The sequence below is a fragment of the Struthio camelus genome, chromosome 2 (assembly GCF_040807025.1).
Source record: "Struthio camelus isolate bStrCam1 chromosome 2, bStrCam1.hap1, whole genome shotgun sequence".
Taxonomy (NCBI): Eukaryota; Metazoa; Chordata; class Aves; order Struthioniformes; family Struthionidae; genus Struthio; species Struthio camelus.
This window is the reverse complement of record NC_090943.1, coordinates 134,420,805-134,441,249: the sequence shown is the minus strand read 5'-3', so window position 1 is coordinate 134,441,249 and position 20,445 is coordinate 134,420,805. Positions and strand designations below refer to the sequence as shown.

The 20,445-nt window shown below is 37.3% G+C and overlaps 1 protein-coding gene across 10 annotated transcripts in view; it reads right to left on the bottom strand.

Annotated features, from left to right (window-relative positions):
- Positions 1-20,445, bottom strand: part of ASPH (aspartate beta-hydroxylase) — a 125,189-nt gene that overhangs the window by 90,107 nt on the left and 14,637 nt on the right. For 4 of the 10 annotated variants that reach the window (XM_068932617.1, XM_068932624.1, XM_068932618.1 and 1 more), the window contains exons 2-4: positions 13,073-13,222; positions 12,153-12,197; positions 10,791-10,859 (exon numbers count right to left, since the gene is read on the bottom strand). In XM_068932617.1, the coding sequence (XP_068788718.1) occupies positions 10,791-10,859; positions 12,153-12,197; positions 13,073-13,222 (264 nt within the window). Of the gene's footprint in view, positions 1-10,790; positions 10,860-12,152; positions 12,198-13,072; positions 13,223-16,314; positions 16,605-20,445 lie in introns of those variants that run through there. The other 6 variants (XM_068932621.1, XM_068932623.1, XM_068932620.1 and 3 more) reach the window with 3 other exon arrangements.

Sequence of the window (20,445 nt, the reverse complement as noted above, 5' to 3'; positions counted from 1 at the left end):
GGGAAGAGAGAAGGGGGGGAAGGGGGAAGAGAGAAGGGAGTAAGAGAGAAGGGGGGAAGAGAGAAGGGGGGAAGAGAGAAGGGGGAAGAGAGAAGGGGGGAAGAGAGAAGGGGGGAAGAGAGAAGGGGGGGAAGGGGGAAGAGAGAAGGGAGGAAGAGAGAAGGGGGGAAGAGAGAAGGGGGGAAGAGAGAAGGGGGGGAAGGGGGAAGAGAGAAGGGAGTAAGAGAGAAGGGGGAAGAGAGAAGGGGGGAAGAGAGAAGGGGGAAGAGAGAAGGGGGAAGAGAGAAGGGGGGAAGAGAGAAGGGGGAAGAGAGAAGGGGGGAAGAGAGAAGGGGGGAAGAGAGAAGGGGGGAAGAGAGAAGGGGGAAGAGAGAAGGGGGGAAGAGAGAAGGGGGGAAGAGAGAAGGGGGGAAGAGAGAAGGGGGAAGAGAGAAGGGGGAAGAGAGAAGGGGGGAAGAGAGAAGGGGGGGAAGAGAGAAGGGGAAGAGAGAAGGGGGAAGAGAGAGGGGGGAAGAGAGAGGGGGAAGAGAGAAGGGGGGAAGAGAGAAGGGGGGAAGAGAGAGGGGGGAAGAGAGAGGGGGGGAAGAGAGAAGGAGGGGAAGAGAGAAGGAGGGGAAGAGAGAAGGGGGGAAGAGAGGGGGGAAGAGAGAGGGGGGAAGAGAGAAGGGGGGGAAGAGAGAAGGGGGGAAGAGAGAAGGGGGGAAGAGAGAAGGGGGAAGAGAGAAGGGGGGAAGAGAGAAGGGGGAAGAGAGAAGGGGGGAAGAGAGAAGGGGGAAGAGAGAAGGGGGGAAGAGAGAAGGGGGGATTAGAGAAGGGGGAAGAGAGAGGGGGGAAGAGAGAAGGGGGGAAGAGAGAAGGGGGAAGAGAGAAGGGGGGAAGAGAGAAGGGGAAGAGAGAAGGGGGAAGAGAGAAGGGGGAAGAGAGAAGGGGGGAAGAGAGAAGGGTGGGAAGAGAGAAGGGGGAAGAGAGAAGGGGGGAAGAGAGAAGGGGGGAAGAGAGAAGGGGGGAAGAGAGAAGGGGGAAGAGAGAAGGGGGAAGAGAGAAGGGGGGAAGAGAGAAGGGGGAAGAGAGAAGGGGGGAAGAGAGAAGGGGGGAAGGGGGAAGAGAGAAGGGAGTAAGAGAGAAGGGGGGAAGAGAGAAGGGGGAAGAGAGAAGGGGGAAGAGAGAAGGGGGGAAGAGAGAAGGGGGGAAGAGAGAAGGGGGAAGAGAGAAGGGGGGAAGAGAGAAGGGGGGAAGAGAGAAGGGGGGAAGAGAGAAGGGGGAAGAGAGAAGGGGGGAAGAGAGAAGGGGGGAAGAGAGAAGGGGGGAAGAGAGAAGGGGGAAGAGAGAAGGGGGAAGAGAGAAGGGGGGAAGAGAGAAGGGGGGGAAGAGAGAAGGGGGGAAGAGAGAAGGGGGGAAGAGAGAGGGGGGAAGAGAGAGGGGGGAAGAGAGAAGGGGGGAAGAGAGAAGGGGGGAAGAGAGAGGGGGGAAGAGAGAGGGGGGGAAGAGAGAAGGAGGGGAAGAGAGAAGGAGGGGAAGAGAGAAGGGGGAAGAGAGGGGGGGAAGAGAGAGGGGGGGAAGAGAGAAGGGGGGGAAGAGAGAAGGGGGGAAGAGAGAAGGGGGGAAGAGAGAAGGGGGAAGAGAGAAGGGGGGGAAGAGAGAAGGGGGAAGAGAGAAGGGGGAAGAGAGAAGGGGGAAGAGAGAAGGGGGGAAGAGAGAAGGGGGGATTAGAGAAGGGGGGAAGAGAGAGGGGGGAAGAGAGAAGGGGGAAGAGAGAAGGGGGGAAGAGAGAAGGGGGGAAGAGAGAAGGGGGAAGAGAGAAGGGGGAAGAGAGAAGGGGGAAGAGAGAAGGGGGGAAGAGAGAAGGGTGGGAAGAGAGAAGGGGGAAGAGAGAAGGGGGGAAGAGAGAAGGGGGAAGAGAGAAGGGGGAAGAGAGAAGGGGAAGAGAGAAGGGGGAAGAGAGAAGGGGGGAAGAGAGAAGGGGGGAAGAGAGAAGGGGGGAAGAGAGAAGGGGGGAAGAGAAGGAGGGAAGAGAGAAGGAGGGAAGAGAGAAGGGGGAAGAGAGAAGGGGGGAAGAGAGAAGGGGGAAGAGAGAAGGGGGGAAGAGAGAAGGGGGGAAGAGAGAAGGGGGGAAGAGAGAAGGGGGGAAGAGAGAAGGGGGAAGAGAGAAGGGGGAAGAGAGAAGGGGGAAGAGAGAAGGGGGGAAGAGAGAAGGGGGGAGAGAGAAGGGGGAAGAGAGAAGGGGGGAAGAGAGAAGGGGGGAAGAGAGAAGGGGGAAGAGAGAAGGGGGGAAGAGAGAAGGGGGAAGAGAGAAGGGGGAAGAGAGAAGGGGGAAGAGAGAAGGGGGAAGAGAGAAGGGGGGAAGAGAGAAGGGGGAAGAGAGAAGGGGGGAAGAGAGAAGGGGGAAGAGAGAAGGGGGAAGAGAGAAGGGGGGAAGAGAGAAGGGGGAAGAGAGAAGGGGGGAAGAGAGAAGGGGGAAGAGAGAAGGGGGAAGAGAGAAGGGGGAAGAGAGAAGGGGGAAGAGAGAAGGGGGGAAGAGAGAAGGGGGAAGAGAGAAGGGGGGAAGAGAGAAGGGGGAAGAGAGAAGGGGGAAGAGAGAAGGGGGGAAGAGAGAAGGGGGGAAGAGAGAAGGGGGGAAGAGAGAAGCGGGGGAAGGAGGGCTTTGCTTATTTCCTAGGTCTCAAACACTTTGCAAGTTTTTTCTATTTGCTAAACTTCTCAGCTACAATCCACAAACCTAATAGCATGTATTTTTTTACAATATATGCAAATTTTTCTTTGCCTTAAGCTTCATATCTCCCAGATTAAGAAACATGCAAGTTATGTTACTAACTTCATCATACTGTAAATGTGAAATAGATAAAAGGAAATGTTACTGACGTTGCTGTGGCTTAACTTCATATGTAAATCTTAAAAGTAGCATTATATACTGGCATATATGCTACATATATACTTTTTTCAGATTAGGTATAACCATCTTATATTTGATTTAATTTTGTTCGAACATGCATATTACATTTCTTTAAAATTGCCATGCCAGAGCAAGTAAAAAATATTTAACTTAAAACAGGTTAAAATTTCAGCCTGCATCTAATAGCATTAAAACTTCAGTATAAGCTTTATACAGGAAACAGATACAAACCTAAGCAGAATTAGCAGGCATCACTATAAATGATTTTGTATGAATTTAAAGACAAATTGATTGAGCACAGTATTCATGTATTAAAATTACAGCTCTGAGCTTTTGGGACTTGATACAAACTGATGAACACAATTAGCAACTACCCTTTCTATGCCAGTAACTTTATAATAGCAGACAAAATACACCAAAATACTTTTGGAACAACTGTTCTAAAACAGTTTTACATAGAAAGGATTAAACCTTGCAAAACTGCATTAAGTTTTTGAATTTAGCAAGAAATAGACGACATTAAAATCTAATTTCTAATTAATCTTTAATATTCAGCATTACATAAGAAATACATAATCACAGCTTCTCACTTTCATAAAAGGCCCATCTTAAAAATCGAAACATAATCAGGACAGCCCTTGTGGTGTGATTTTTTTATATAAAAAGATATGCCTGAAAACTTATTTTGAAAACAGACAAATCAGTGGGAATAAACCATATAATGACATACTATCTTCTGAATACAACATATGTTGGCTAACTTAAAAATAATTTTTTTTGTAAAATTTTCAAGCACTTTTCAATGAAGTGCTTTTATTCGAACTGGTAAAAAGCATCTATTTGATAAATCAGTGAATCACAAAATAACTCATTCATTAAAATTAAATTTCATAGGAGAATTATCATTATAATGTCTATATTAAGGATTAACATATAAATATATATTTACATAATGCAGTCATGCCAGAATACTTTACAGTCAAGGCTGTTACAAAACGCTTAGTTAATGTTTGCTAAAAAGACAAATGTTATATTGTTAACAGTAGAGGTTATTACACTTAGTTTTGTAAGTTTTGTGCACAAAATGCACAAATTGAAGCAAAAACATACAGAAAACAACTACACAACTGCAGATACACTTTTTATTCTACATATTTACACAACTGTGTAGTATTTGTCTTCCTGTCACAAAAATGGAAGTCACTGAAAGGCTTTCAACTAGTGAAACTACATTACATGGCTGATTTTAGTTCAACGTTTAAAGCATCCTTTTAGGAGTTTCCCCTCAACGCCATCAATTCCTGTCATATTAAGACTGATGACTTCACGGACATTTCTGAAAGCCAATCAAATTAGTTTCTCAGTCATTGGTTCTGTAAATCCAAAATAACACAAGTCTTTTTTCCCTGAACCCCTTCATTCTGTGGCGTACCATCAACATCATCTGCAGCTTCGCTCTCTTCTTCTTCTAGTATTTCAAAAGGAGTCAATACATCATAGAGAAATGAGAGAAAGCCATAAAACCAATCAGAGCTTTCCTCTGCTAAAATATTAAGGACTTCCTCAAGGGAATCAATATTTTCATTACTGCCATCTTTGGTCAAGCCTACACAAGAATAGAGGAAAGAGAAAGAGAAAAAAGAGGACAGCAGTTAGGTGGAAAGAGAAAACTGTAAAAGAAGGATCTGTGAAAGACATCTCATGTCACAGACAGCAGTCTTTACAGGAATGCTAATTAAGGAATAGAAAGATGTTAAAAAAGTTTCATCCTGCAAAGTACAGACTATAATTTGGACCATAAACATGCCCAATATTTTGCCAGTATTTTAAAGACGGCAGCTTTGGTTTCTCTTTTATTCTTTCTAATCCTAAAACAATTTCATTTATATTTAGTCTTATCTTCTTGTGGCATTTACTGATTAAAAACTATGTTTTAAAGTAAGACTTAGTGAACTTCCACCACTTAAAATTATCCAATTTGACTCTTTTTCTTAAAGCACCATGTTCAAATTTGAGAGCTTGTAATTAACAGCTGAGAATAACATTTAAAAGGAAACCGTACTTAAACAAAACATGTCACAGACATACTATTAATGGTAACATTTTTTATCATGCAAAATTTTGATTTTGCTTAGAAGTGAGGACTGCTTTTTTGTTTTGTTTTGTTTCGGGGTTTGCTTTTTTGTTTTTTTTTTTTGAACATGCTTACCAGTCATCATTTCTATGATATATATATATGATATTCTATATGATATACTCAATGCTCAGGAGTTAATTCCAAAGTTGAGGAAATAGAGAAGAAGTGATAAAAATCAACAAGTAACCAATATAAAGAGAGATGAGAATTTATTATTATAATCCTTATGTATGGTTACACAGGAAATCTCAAAAAGAGATGGCGAAAGTAGAGATGGCGAAAGTGGAGATGGCCAGAACAGCGCAGAAGGAGCTTATCACATCCAAGCTCTTTGAGACCAGGGCTTAGTATCTGGGCTAAGGGACACACTGATCTCACTGTTGCTTAAAATACAAACAAGCCATTGTTAGTGACCTCTCTTATCTTTTTTGGTAGTAAAATCCACAATTTTACAGTTATTACTAAATAACTAACATTTCAACTTTTCCATTCTGCACAAACTGTAACAGAATGATCAAGCAATGACAAACAAGCTTTAGAGGGGAAGAGGGAGGAATTTCCCCCACTTCTAACCAGAACAAACCTGTGCTTATATTGGAAGAAGAAGCGGAAAAGTGGGCTAAAGGTGAAGACAGGTTGTTGAGACATAAAATCAAGTGAACGTGTTGCACATGCAGGTTACAAAACAATATTAGGTGCAGGTTAATGCAACATTCAAGATAGGATTCTACAGCAGAGACACTTAACACATTTCAACACATTTTTCTTACAGCACATAGTGAAAGTATCAATGATAATTCTGAGGAAACTTCCAAGTCCATGATGTTCCACATCCTTGTATCTGGATATCCAGAACCTCTACTTAGGTGACCAGCCATTCTCTTTAATTTTTCACTGGATAGCCCAAAGGTTTAAAAATGACAGACTGAATCCAGGAGGCAATCAAGGTATTTTAAATATCCCTCTCCAACTTCTTCCATGGCTTAGTTCTATAAAAATTAAATTTTATAGACTTAACTTTATGCAGGATTGTGAATCATCATTCGAATTTCTTTTCAAACTTTGGACCAAATAAGATGTAAAGACAGAAACCAAAATAAGTATATTTACTGAAGAATGAAATCTGAATTTAAGAATGAATATCTGAATCTAAAAGAAAGCTCAAAGAGTTACAAACATAGAATTATAAATATTTCTATAATTCTCTTCTATCTGAACCAGCTTTAAAAAGAGAAGGTATCTACACAGCCTTTAGACAGTATTTCTGTAAACATGTGAAGAACCACGCAGAGGATCCTATACCCATACTAAGTCAAGAATTGGACTTTTCGACAATTATTTCTATAAAATGTAACAGCGAAGTATAACAGCATATTTTCTCTGAAAAGGTTAGGACACCAAAGAGAACTGTAGAAACTGTAAGATATGTCTTATAGTTTTTACAAAAAAAAAAAAAAAACAACAACAAACCTTCCTAACAGTTCCTTATAGAAACTAAGATGACTGTTAACACATTTTAAACCTAAGAGTAAAAGAAGTTTTAGCCTTAGCAACAACAAGTTAAAGTAACACGTGCTGTTTTGTAAATTCATCTGACTTTTTTAGAAAGAGTTAAACTAAAGAAAAACAAAACAGGAATAAAGCACAAATAAACACTCAACATTTTTTATCTTCAATCAAAATAGCAAACTTCTGTCAGATAGGCTAGGCACTGTTCACATTTTTCATCATCCAGAAGAAGTGTTTTTCAAAGTCAAACTCATGTACTGGTAAATGCACACAAGCATGGCAAGAAGTTCCTAAAGTTATCTGGTGACAAAAATGGAACTGCCTCATCACGCAGCCCTGTTATGCCGAATTAGTAACTGAAAGGAAATATTTGCTTTATTTCAAGAGAAGTCTAAAAATTGCCACCTGTCTCAAACACAGATCTAAGGAGCTACAATCTTTATCTATACAACAGTGTTATTGCAAACATGGTGGGTTGGGGGGATCTTATAATCAATTAAAAAAAGAAAAAAAGCCTTTCTTCTCCTGCAAACACCTCTTAAGAGGATAAGCTTATGTGAGCCTTTAATACTTGAAGATGTTACAGTAGACTATGGAAAAAATGGGGGAAAAAATCCTAAACAGCTGAGCTGTGCATAAACATTAGTTTAATTTCTACTATAGCACCACAGATTTTCTGAATGAGCAACCTTTATACGATTGTTTGCAAACATCTTTTTCTGTTATAGCTGAGCTGGAAAGAAAAAAGATTGTTGGTTTAGAGAGTTGGGATTATACTGTTTACTTCCTTTTGACTGATCACTAAATATACCTTTTTTTCATTTCTTATTTTCTGCATAACACGAATATTCTAAATTAAATGTACAAAACTAATATGTTGATGACTGTTTCTGTACCTGCAGTCTAAGAATTGTACTAACAACTGCAGTCCTTTAAGTAGGATTTCTTAGGATACTGTTGCTTATTAGAAAAGGCTGGAGTGTAAAAATGGCTCCAAGGAGTCTATCGCAACAGACATTGCTGCTTGCTCTATGTGCATTTTCTGAAATCCTACTAAAGCCATTGCTTCTCTGTCCTTCGCTGAAGGGAGTACAGATGTTTGACTCTCCCACTGCCTGGACAATTCAACTTTTTTGAAGCCTTGTCTTTCCTATTTAAGAGAATAATTTCTTTCAAAGAACAATCCAAATGAGGTAGAAAGAAAGCAGTAACAGGATTAACTGATAACAGAAGCCTTTAGAGAAGCACATTAAGATGCCTCGGCTCCAATCACCAAAAAGACTTCAGTAAACAGAAAAAATTAGCATGAAATAAAAATTGGTACAAGAAGAGCTCTTAGTAACTGTCTTCCATCAACTGGAATGAGACTGTCAATCAGGCAGCCGGAGTAATAAATCAAAGAAACAAGAAGCAAATGCAAAAGCTTCCTTCTGTTAAAGGGGAGCAGGAGTATAGAAAAAGAAAAGCTGGATGAGAAGAAGCTTAAATTTTCTACCACTGATAAGTTTGTTCAAAAAATAATTTGGCAATGTATAACCAGCTTGATGAAAAAAATGAATAAAATAAAGAAATAAAAGCAATACAAGCATGGATGCCCAAATTCTCACATGTAACCATGAAGAAGAAAATCTGCAAGATAACTGTATACTAGCTTCAATACATCTTTACCATAACACCTGTAGGTATTACTGACATAAGGACAGTATATGCTCTTCTGTAATGGATAACTAAAAAAGAAAAAAAAGGTACAAAACTAATTCAGCGAGGGTTCAGGCTTGGCTGGCTAGCTGGGTTTTTTCTCTTTTCTTCCCTTTTTGGTGGGGGGTGGAGGAGGGAGAAGTTCTTCATGCATGGTTATTTCAAAATTACAAAAATGCCTAAAAAGAACTTAAGCATCAAACCTCCTCTGATTTCAGCGAATAAAAAGAACAGACCCTATAATACCAGACATAATAAATAAATAAACACAATTTAAATCTTTCTATTCAGTGTGCCCACATACCACAGAAAAGCATGAAGTTACTAGCTACTAAAACCAACTTTTGAAATAAAATACAAATTAATGTTGGGAGAAGAGTTTTTCACAATGAACTTCAAAATACATTTACTATTAAAATACAAATCAAATCTTTAAATTCTTAGTGAAAACTAAAGCTTATGGAAATGGACATTAAACCACTGTAGATGCCAGAGATTTTAATGTATATTGGTTTAATAACAGCTAAAGAAGGGAAAATAATGAAGCATATAACTTACTAGTATTAACACTAAACAGTAATATCTCTTTTTTAAGTTAATCTCAGAGTAGCAGGGAAAGCACTTGTTGCTGTTGTAGTCTTACTCAGAGAAAAATCCCAGAAAATACAAGTCTTCAAACAGCATATGTACTAACAAAAATCCCACAAATAAAAAATATAAGGCCATGCATTCAATTATTTAGAAAGTAATCCTCGTGGAGTTGAATACAAGCTTACCGCAATACATGTTTTTCTTTACTAACTTCAGATACTTAATTTTGCAATACAACTCCCTCAAGAGAGAATCTAGTCTTTTAATTTCCGTATACATAAAATAATTTTATTGTGCATAGGTAATATTGCTGTATAAATTCTTTTTTAAATAGGAACCAGCACAATAACTGTGAACCAGCACTGTGAACTTCAACTAGATCGTATTATAGACTTGTTACTAGGAAAAGATTGTGAATATTAAAATACAATTTATCAATGTCCAATAGCTTTCTTAAACTGACCGTTTCCTTTATACTGTAGAAAATATTCTTGAATTCAAACGAGCAGAAATCACATATCTAAGTAATTTTTCAAAAATAAAAAACAATTTTTGACCTGTGACCTTTTAATGTCACATTTGAAGTATTAAGCTTCAATGCATGATAAGCTGAGTTTATAATAGAAGCACTGTCATGTACTGGCAGAATTACCAGCTATATCATGTTCCACAAAACAGAGCTATAACAAAGCAGCAGCATGTTTCTGGGTACAAATTTGGTAGTTTAAATGAGACTAATAGCAACCACTAGAGGTGTGATATTCACTTTCCATATACTTCAAATTCCATATACTAAAATATTATTTTATTCAAGATTTATCACTAGTGCCCCATTTGTAGCTCTAAAGTCATTCAGAGCACTGGAGATTCTTTGGAATGCCTCTCACATTCATACCACTGGAAACTGGTTCAGTAAGTTTGATTGCAGGGGTTTTCATTAACCATGAAGGAACTAAATAAATGACCCTCACCCCTCAAAAGACTTGCATATTTCTGCAAATAAAATGGGAAAAAAATAAATTGACAATATACTGATTTTTAGGGAGAACAAGTCTTAAATAGCATGTGGTAATATCCTAATACACTGTGGATAACTTCTACTAGTTTGAGACATTCCACTTTGTCCTCCGCTCAAGCTATTTACTACATTGGGGTTTGTTTGCTTTATTTTTACTTACAAGGTTTGTGTGCTCAGAATAGGTTTACATTTGAAAAAACAATTAAAGAAAAATAAACTTTCTAACATCAGTTATACAAGAAGCATCTGCCCAAAGCTTGATTACTTCATCATGAACTTGATATAGCGCTTAACTGCTAGAGGATGCAGGTAGAAGGGCACTGTTTAAATTTCTCTCTGAGGAATCCTAATGAGCAGAAAGACATATTCTCTAATAATAGAAGGAACAATACGGCTAAGGGCAGCTTCTCAATGTCAAAGAAGAAAAATCCATGTTATGTGGGATTTCTGAAGGGCAGAGAAATTGAACAAACTTGTGGAGAATTCAGAATAGAGAGATTAAATAATAATAATAATTAAATCAAAATAATAAATAATTAAAAAAATAGTTATGTAAGAAGAAACACCTTTTAGAACACATGTTAAAATGGGCCTGGCTCAGTGCGTTTCCATGAACAATGTTTTAGCTCTTGAAGTGTCTTAACCCCTACCTCAATTTATTAATAATCAGTTTATTAATAATCACAATTATTTTGCAATAGTTGATACAGTAACATCAATCATCAAACTTCAAGATCATGTAAGTACTAAATACATTCCACTTACATTGCCATATTAAGGGGAAAAAAAGAGTTCCTACAACTTGCATTAAAAAAGAAAAAAATTAAATTGATTTAAATTATTCAATTAGGAAAAAACCCAAATACTGTTATAATATTAAATAAAAACCAAAAAATGAACTATGACAACTAAATTATACAGATTATTCCACCTGTGTTTGTACTTGCCTAGCAAAACTTTAGCATCTTCTACATCAAAATCTCCATCTCCATCAGCATCATAAATACCAAGCTTGCCTAAAAATGCAAAGAGAGGAGGAGGAGAGAATTAGGAATTGAAAAAATTGGTTTCCAACAAAATGTTCTCAATATGCAGTCATTGACTACCAATGCTAGACTTTTTCCATGTTTTTTTTGATGATTTAGCCTGACTTGCTTAACCACTTTTTAAAGTTCCTGGAAAATTAATATTAGAAATAAAAATTTTAAGTTCCTTTCTGCACTTCTGAATACAGGTTAATATTTTTCAGCACATTTATTTTGGCGCTTGCAGACTGTAAAACAAATATATAATTGAATGATACACTTTATCTGAATGTGCTTTACTCAGAATAAAATTTAACTTTACAAGGAACAGTCAATAAGTTTAAGCAGGGAAAAATAATGAAACAAAGAATCAATCAAATAATCATCATTTGTTTGCCATTTATATGCTGCTTCACATTCTAAACTCTCAAAAAAGATAGCTATACTGTTTTAGTTTCAGTGCCATGTTAATAGAATAGAAGTAACCTACTTATTGGACAAAGAAATAATATTCCTAATTTTGTCAGCAACTATATAACACTTAGTGCAGCCAAAAAAGTTATCCCTTTAAAGTAAAATCAAGAAAATATTTTTATAAGTGACTGAGTCATCAGATGCCTCATTTTTCTTCCACTTTTGAAACTGCAGCTCAACCAGCCTTGAATATAAGCAAAAGGAGAACCCAGTTTCTCTTCACAAAGAAATTTTAGCATAGAATTGTGGTATTGAGCATTAGGTGTATCTTGGGATCAGCAAGTGAGTAGCGATCTAATTAGTGTTGATAAAATTCAAGCTTAACTTTTAATAGCACTGTAACTCCACATACTGCTTGCAGAAGGACTTTGTAGAATCTTCCAGTTTGTCAGTTAATTATTAAAGTTCTCACTGTCTTTAAATGGAGGTAGAACCTGACTGCTATTAAAATATATGAAAAATAATTCTTAATGTGGTACTTATAGAATTTAGAAATTAATTTTGTGGAAAAAAGTGGGTCTAGAACAAACAAAAATAAGGTCACCACCATCTTAATGAAATAATCAATTAGTAACGATCTTTATTGGTTCGTTGGTAAACACTATAGACAGAACAAATGTAAATGTATCTCTAGGAATAAGAAAAATTGTATTAAGAATAGGAAAAACAACTAGAAAGAAAAGAAATGGCTGAGTTTTTCATGTCCTTGTAGAAGAATAGTACTTTTTTTTTTTAAATAAAAACATGAAAAGTAAAACAAAGTTTCTAGCCAAGGGACACGAAAGCAAGTTTATTTCTCTAGCATCCTACCTTGTAGTACCTCTGACAAGTTATAACGGAAATCCTTTGCTTTGGCTGCATGCATGGTAAAAATATAGAAACCATTATTCACATAACTAGACCCAGTTAAGTTTCCAATCAGAAGCCTTTCTTAAAATTAGTATAGAACAAAAATGATGTACTAACAGACCTATAAAACTGCAAAGTTTGTAAAACCAGCAGCTTTAAAACTGCATGTTGAAGCCAGCAAGAGAAGAGATAATAGTTCTATCTATGGACATACATCTCCAGATTTGAGACATGAATACCTGCTGTCATTTTTGTCCTTGGATATTAACAATAGTATTTTAATACAGTCATGTCATGATACATGACAGTCAGTGTTACGTGTTATACTCAGCTGAAAGATGAGGTCATTCTACTGCTGATTCACAGGAAGATGCCTGACCAGTCATTCTTAACATATAGTAAACACTGTCCAGCAAAGGGGCAGTAACAACATTAGCCACCCAGTTCTAACCCAATGCAGCAAGTTTCTCAGAGCTTAAACTGAGCGTCTGTATTAAACATTTCAGATGAACTACTGCATACATTTTACAAACAGATAAAAAATCTATCCTTGAAGAATTTCTGAATTCTTTAGTAAATGAACTTTTCAATAGAGTGGGTTTTCCACTTTTATTAGAGCTCCATTTTAACATCATCATAGAGTCTAGCATTAAAATGTACTTTTGAAGCACTTTGCCTATTCTTATTTTTATCTTGTAGGTCATTTCCAAACACAGCAGTAGTCAATTTACCTAGCCAGTCACGTGCTGCTCTGCAGCGTCTAAACTAAAGTTTGATATTTTGGTTTGTTTTCTGAAATGTAAAATGGCCTTCATTTAAAGCATATCACTCAAATTATTGGAAGGATCTTAGTATATTGTATTAAGATATAAAATTCTTACCTAGAACTTCTTCATAATCTATTAGTTCAAACCAAACAACTGCTACCGATGTCCAAACTCCCAGTAAAGCAATTACCATAAACCAGGTGAAAAACGAGCTTCCAGAGAGGCCTTCTTTCTTTCCATTCTTGCTTCCTCCATGCTTAGTCTCTGTAAAAATAAGATTCACAATTACAGAAAATAGATTTGGATAAGAAGCTATAAAATTGTTAGGCATATAATTAGAATTTGGTCTTTGAGTAACTTTTTTTACATCACCTCTACTACTTGCTTTTTATATCACTGTAAATTACAGTGGAAACCTCAATGATTATTTAAGTGGTAAAAGTCCCTATAGTCAACTAAATACCAAAAAACATTCAATTTGTTTTAATAACTTAATTGGAACTCCCTCCTTCTCTCCTATTACCATATATTATAATAAAGTTTAACACCTTTGACATGTTTTGCATTTGTGTGAACACTTTTCAGACTGCCACCAGAGGGCAATACAACCAGCACAATTTTGAAGAAAAGCATTTCCTCACAAGCAATGAAGAGTTCAAAGCCAGTTATTACAGCAAGTTGAGTTAGCTCATGAAATCCACATGAAAATTCCAACAGCCTAAGAAGACTCTAAAATCTAAACCATATTAAGGGTAAGACACCAAAAAAATACCCTTGACCTATGCCATTTTGACCACATAAGAAATTTTGGTTTTCGCTCTGCAAATGACGATGATCAGATATCCTAATACAGGTAGAAAAATAAATGCCCTCAAATAAACATGAATAGAAGTGGGAAATGTTAAAAGAAGTTGAGCATGCGTAACAAAATAGAAATTTCAGTATTAAGTAGACAGACAGAAGACAGCACTGACACATCTCAAGCCCAGAAAAACAAATATTTGAAGTAGCATCTCTCATCACCACCTTTAAACAACCTATAATTCAGCCAAAGCTCAAATTTCTCCATTACTCTTAATGTTTTACAGATAATTTCTTAAACTTTCAGAAGTCCTAGCCCTTCCAAAATTAAAACAATATAATTAGAAGTAACTAATAACTATTCTGATCTAAACCACATGCATACACTTCAAAATCACTGCAGAGTAAAAATAGTGACATGAATATATTTACATACGGTTACTACAGTAACTACAAATAATCATCTAATACATTTTGTTTGAGTGCCGCCTGATTTCCTCAAAGGGGCCAGAAAACAGTTGAAAACCAAAAATTCAGGCTAGCTATTGGAGTAGATAATGGAGGCTATTTTCTTATTTATTTTGAAATATTTGAGAAAAATGCAATTGTCATATTTCGACAAGATAACAAGAGAGCTGACTTTATCATACTAATTGCAAATAATAATGTTTGATACATTTATCAGCACTGATCATAGAAAAAAAAAATCCCTGAACATCTAAGAATCAACAAGATTTAGAGTAAAATGCATTAACTCTAAAAGGAGAGTCGTGTAGATGCCGATGACTTAATTTGCCTGTTTCTGTAATAGGAATTATAGAGAAGGGCTTTCACTCCCTGCTTTTCAATAGAATCAGAGCTGTATTAAAATAACATTTTATTATACTCTTGGTGCTATATACTGAGTTCAGACCTCCCTCCCCAAAAATAAAAAAAATCTGGCTAAGCTCAGCCCTTAGTGACGCAATATACTAGTGAAAACTTTTTTCTTCATTAAGATTACTCATTACTAAGACAAAATATCAAATATTTAGTTTCTTTTCTCTTTTAAACACAATGTTTCATTGGTATGGACCTTCCAATAACATTTAAAGAGAACCAAGACACCTTAGGCTTTCATCAGAATATACGTATCACTACTACACAACGCTCTAGTTATGTTTGTGCAAAGTTATGAGGAAATGTGGGAAAGATGTACAAGCAGCTTGAAAATATGGGCAAAGACAAGGAGTGTGTGATAACACCTTTAGAAATATGATCAACTGTATATACAAAGTGTTTAAAATACTCTTGAATTTAAAATTTTAATATTCAGAAATAAATAACTGTGCTATGTAACAGCAGAACCTTACTACAGCTGTATTGCAGTGCAATCTATAGTCAATGAAAACTTCACACACACACATAATACTTAAAAAGAAACCTTTAGGCTAAAGATTCTAGGATATAACTTTGTTCTAGAGCAAATTATGCATTAAAAGAGGCAAACAGAGAAAGGAATCTTACTGGATTTCATACATCTTCATTTATTTATCCTACTGTTGTTGCTTTACTGCTAGCCCTGAAGAAAGGGCTTAACGTAATGCAGAAAAACAGAACAGGAAAATGAAAAATAAAGTAAAATTATTTAAGTAATCAAGTATAACTGCTCCGTATTTTTTCCAATCTAGAAGACTGCTTCAGGCAATTCCTTTAAAAGTAGATTCTGCTATAAACATATCCTTCATAACAATAGCAAAGCTAGATTTGTATGGTGTGGCTTCCTAGCTTACAGGAAAATCTGTTTCAAAATTCTTGAAAATTTCTAAGAATTTAGCCACAGCAGCTTTATCAGGCAATGCTTCAGTATAAATAGAAGTTATGTAACGCACACTTCACCTATGATCTGAACAGACAACCATACACACAGAGTCAGAACAAAAATTGCAAGCCATTATGGAATATTGACTCTAGATGTAAACTCATTCCAGACAGTTAATTCTAAATTCACGACCTTTTTTCTGCACATACTGCCAGCTATGTCAAAAGTAGGTCACTTTCCATATCTGGTAAGCCTTCGCTTACACCACCAGATGTCTTTATGCAGACATCATAAAGTCTTAAACTGTGCTGTATTCCTTAATGACAATTTTTTTTTAAGTTCTATACCTCACCCTCCCCGAAGTTAAGAGTCATGCACAGATAAAAACATATAAAAAAGTTTTTCCATTTAGTTTATCTTAAAAATTCTCAGTCATTTGGTATACTTCAAAAATAACTTTTAAGTCAGATATTTGCATGCAAAATAAAAAAGTCTCTTATTTCAATGTGTGTGCTGCTCAGACAAAAACTATGTTGCCATTAACCACCTGCCATAAACCCAGGACATACCACTACCTCAGAAATCATTTAATCAGAGAGAACAGAGGCAGCCTGTGACGCACACTAAAACAGTTAGTTAACTAGAAAACAACATACCACAGTAAGCTAGTTTGTTTGCCAATTACAAAGAGAGACATAGCCAATATATGCAACTCTGCATTTGTCATTTGTTCACCAAAAGGTTAGAATTATACCTGTGTCGTCAGCCATAACATTAATGCTTGATTTCCATAAGTAAAATGAGTGTACCGATATTCAAAAATCAATGTTGAAGGTGGAATAAGAAATGATTTATCTTCACTCTAGTCTTGCAACAGGAGCAAAAAGTTTCCTAAAGCTAGCTCAGCTGGAACCCGAAACTGGACCTAACTGAAAACTCTCCTCCAAATCTATTTTTAGAGCAGTCATCCTCATGAGACAAATGCTTTTCAGAGCTCATATGGCAATCTAACGCTGACGACGATCACATTCACTCGCTCCTCTCAACAGAGCATCCTGGGTAGTGGACTCTTTCTCCTCCCCTTTATCCTTAAACATTAAACATAGCAGTGAAATGAAACTGAATAAACTGCAGTGCAGTATTTTTGCTGCAATATATGCCTCAGTGCCCAAGTTCTAAAACCCAAACAGCCTGAGTTATGCTGACACTAAACCTGTCAGCATAAACTGAAACACAAGTCTGGACACAAAGCTTGTCTGACTGCATTTGTTAAGTTGGCCCTTACCCAAGAAATGTTCTCCATGTTGGCACTCCCCTACCAGGCTTTCCTAGTATCCTGTATAGGCTGCTCGTTTGATATTTTTTAACTATATTAGGAGTAAAAGACAGCTAATTTCAAGGAAAGTAGTTTTGAGACTCCTAAGAGTTACTTCAAATCAATTATGTGCATTTTTACCTCGGAGTTTTCAGATCAGAACTGTTCCCCTAGTACACCTCAAGTTTGCCCCGGCTACTGACAATTTTGCCAAAGCAAACCAGAATATAGCCTGCTTCCCAATAGCACTATACACTACAAGCCATAAGGGTAGAACTGGCAAAAATTCTATTGTTTATTTGTTAACAGGAGCAGTGGGGTTTTATTTTGCTTTGTTTCCTCCCCTTCCAGAAATAGTTTTAACACTAACTCATATCACCCCTGCTTTAAATTCTGACAATATGCATGCTACTTTTACCATTTAAAGCCAAAACAAATGATTAATGACCAACACACTCTCCTTTTCTTAAAGGAGAGAAAAGGAGGAAAAAACTTACTGCAGTAATACACTATTCAACATTTTTACATCTTCTGTTTCAGTAAACTATTTTTTCTACTGCTTTTCAATCAAAAGCCAACTCCTTTTTTTTCCTTTAGAAACATGAACTCATTAATAGCAGTCCTGATGAAAGCTTTAGTACCTAGCACTCAGCCCTTCCCTGCCCGCCAATAAACACACACCCTTTTTAAAATAACATGGCCATCAGGTAGAAGGAGAAAACAGCAACATGCTACAGTACTTTGAAAAACAACACAGACCTCCTGTGATTTATAAGATCCGGGAACTTGTCCCAAAATACAATTTCCCAATAGCTCAGGGAAGAATAAAAGTAAGAAATAATCCTAAAAAGAGTTTAAGACTTGTCTAATGGATATAAAGAAACTCAAGGTAATTGATTCTATAATCCCTGAATCTGTTAACTATTCTTTAAAGCCAGTTGAATACATGGAACAGAACAGATCTTTTAAGAAAGGGTTTGTAACTAGCATGTTTCAGCAACGTATTTAATGCACAACTGTTTTATAATAAAGTAGAAGGAAAATTTGAACAATGGGGAAAAGTCACCAAATACATGGAAAAATCAACAGCTTTTTAAGGGGAACCACTTAAAGTGCAATAATATGTATTTTATTGCCTGCAAAACCTATATTGTTTTCACAGATATTATATTAGGCAATTTGTTGCAAGTTCACTTTGGCCGCATCTACATTTGCAGATATTGCATCTTAATGCAAGTGCATTCATAGAGCAAATAACATGCCGAGAACCTGTTTCTGGGGACTTATTTCAAACTAAGTCTAATCTGGCTGAATGCCCAAAAACAGTTGAAGCATATCTTTCCACTCCATTTCATTTCATTCAGAACGAACTCAATATACTCTGAGCCCACTCCACAATGAACAAAAGCAGGGTTAATGGAGACAGTAGAGAAATTCATCTCAAACGTGCCCTCCTGATCTGAGCAAACACACTAACACACATATACAGACCTCTAACCAGGTACCCACAGTTTTAGCTTGTACCATTTAAAGTGCACTGATGACAAGAACATGTTTTCCCAATAAGTTTTGTGAAAGATGTGAACTTAAATTCAATAGATAGGTATTTAAAATAAAAATCAAAATTGGGATTGTCTAACCCAACAGGACAGATGTCTCATGAGGTCTTCTACAGTGTTCAAATGCTTCGAATACTGATTTGCTTGTTGGTTTCTCGATGTATAACTTGAAGTCAGATTGCTCCAATGACACTCAACATTAGTATTATTCACATTGCTTGTGTAGATGGTTTGAGTTTGAAAATTATTTTCACGTTGATTTTGCTATAAAACAAACTCCACAATACTTGATTTTATTTCAGAAAAGCATAATTGACAGTTAAGATTTCAAAAATAGCAGTAGTCAATTCTGCCCATAAATCACTAGCAAAGTACAAGGAAAGAAGATCAGATGAAAAAACAGTTATGAACACAAAAATAAAGGTAGGCTTCAAAGCACCGAGTTAAGCTATTCTAATTTACATAATTATTTCTCTGAAAGGTGTATTATGAAGTGATACGGAAACAATTATGGATTATCATATGAAAAACGGGCTGCACACCAGCACGGAGTTACCAGAAATTAGAAAAATAGAGTAAAAAGAAAAATAACAAAGCACTAATCTCAATAGAAAAATATCTAAAAATAGCACTTCAGAAGTAAAAACTACACAGCAGCTAGCTGAAAGGGAAATTGTAGAATAAGCTGGTTTTAAAAGCCAAATTCATAATTACATAAAATGAATATGGGAAATAAATAAAAAGAACTAAAATAAGTTTCAATAAAACTCTCCTGTCATTAATAATGCTGAATTAGTAGCAACGGAAAGGTAGAAAACATCCTATCTTGTGAGAACATAGCCTACTATTCCTTGTCATTCGTGTCAAATGATCTTTTTGAATATTACGGGGAGGTCAGTAACAAATACTTTGAGTAAAATATCTACTAAAGGGAAGTTAACAGTACTCTCTGTTAATACCATTTTCCCACATTCTATTAAAAGTAGAGTTATTTCTTCCCTTTAATAGCACAGCCTTGCTGTTATTTTTAATTGCATGATTGGAGAAGACCTCTGAAAAATGACAAAATGATAATCCTTCCTATTGTGAAAAAGGCGAGACATAAAAAATATATTTGTGTTTTTGCAAATATTTTTATTTTAAAGCTTAGACTCATAAAGCAGGATTTTCACAGAATCACAGAACGTTTTGGTCTGGAAGCAACCTCTGGAGATCATCTACTTCAAGCCCCCTGCTCAAGCAGGGTCAACTACAGCACATTGCCCGGGACCATGTCCAGATGGCTTTTGAATATCTCCAGGGAAGGAGACTCCACAGCCTCTCCGGGCAACCTGTTCCAGTGCTCTGTCACCCTCACAGCGAAGAAGTTTCTCCTCACATTCACATGGAACTTCCTGTGCTCCAGTTTGTGCCCATTGCCCTTGTCCTGTTGCTGGGCACCACGGAGAACAGTTTGGCCTCATTCTCTTGACAACTTCCCTTCAGATACTTGTACACATTGATCAGATTCCCCCTGAGCCTTCTCTTCTCCAAGTTAAACAGGCCCAGCTCTCTCAGCCTTTCCTCATATGAGAGATGCTCCAGTCCCTTCATTATCTTAGCAGCCCTCTTGTCGAACTTGAGGAGGTTCCTCACTGCCCATCTCTCCAGCCTGTGCAGGTCCCTCTGAATGGCAGCACAGCCCTCTGGTGTATCAGCCACTCCTCCCGGTTTTGTACCATTGGCAAACTTGCTGAGGAGGCACTCTGTGCCTTCATCCAGGTCACTGATCGTTAAGGTAAACAAGACTGGACCCAGGACTGACCCCTGGGGGACACCGCTAGCTACAGGCCTCCAACTAGACTGTGTGCCACTGACCACAACCCTCTGAGCCCTGCCATTCTGCCAGTTCTCAATCCACCTCACCGTCCACTCATCCAGCCCACGCTTCCTGAGCTTGCCTCTGAGGATGTGATGGGAGACAGTGTCCAAAGCCTTGCTGAAGTCCAGGTAGACAACATCCACTGCTCTC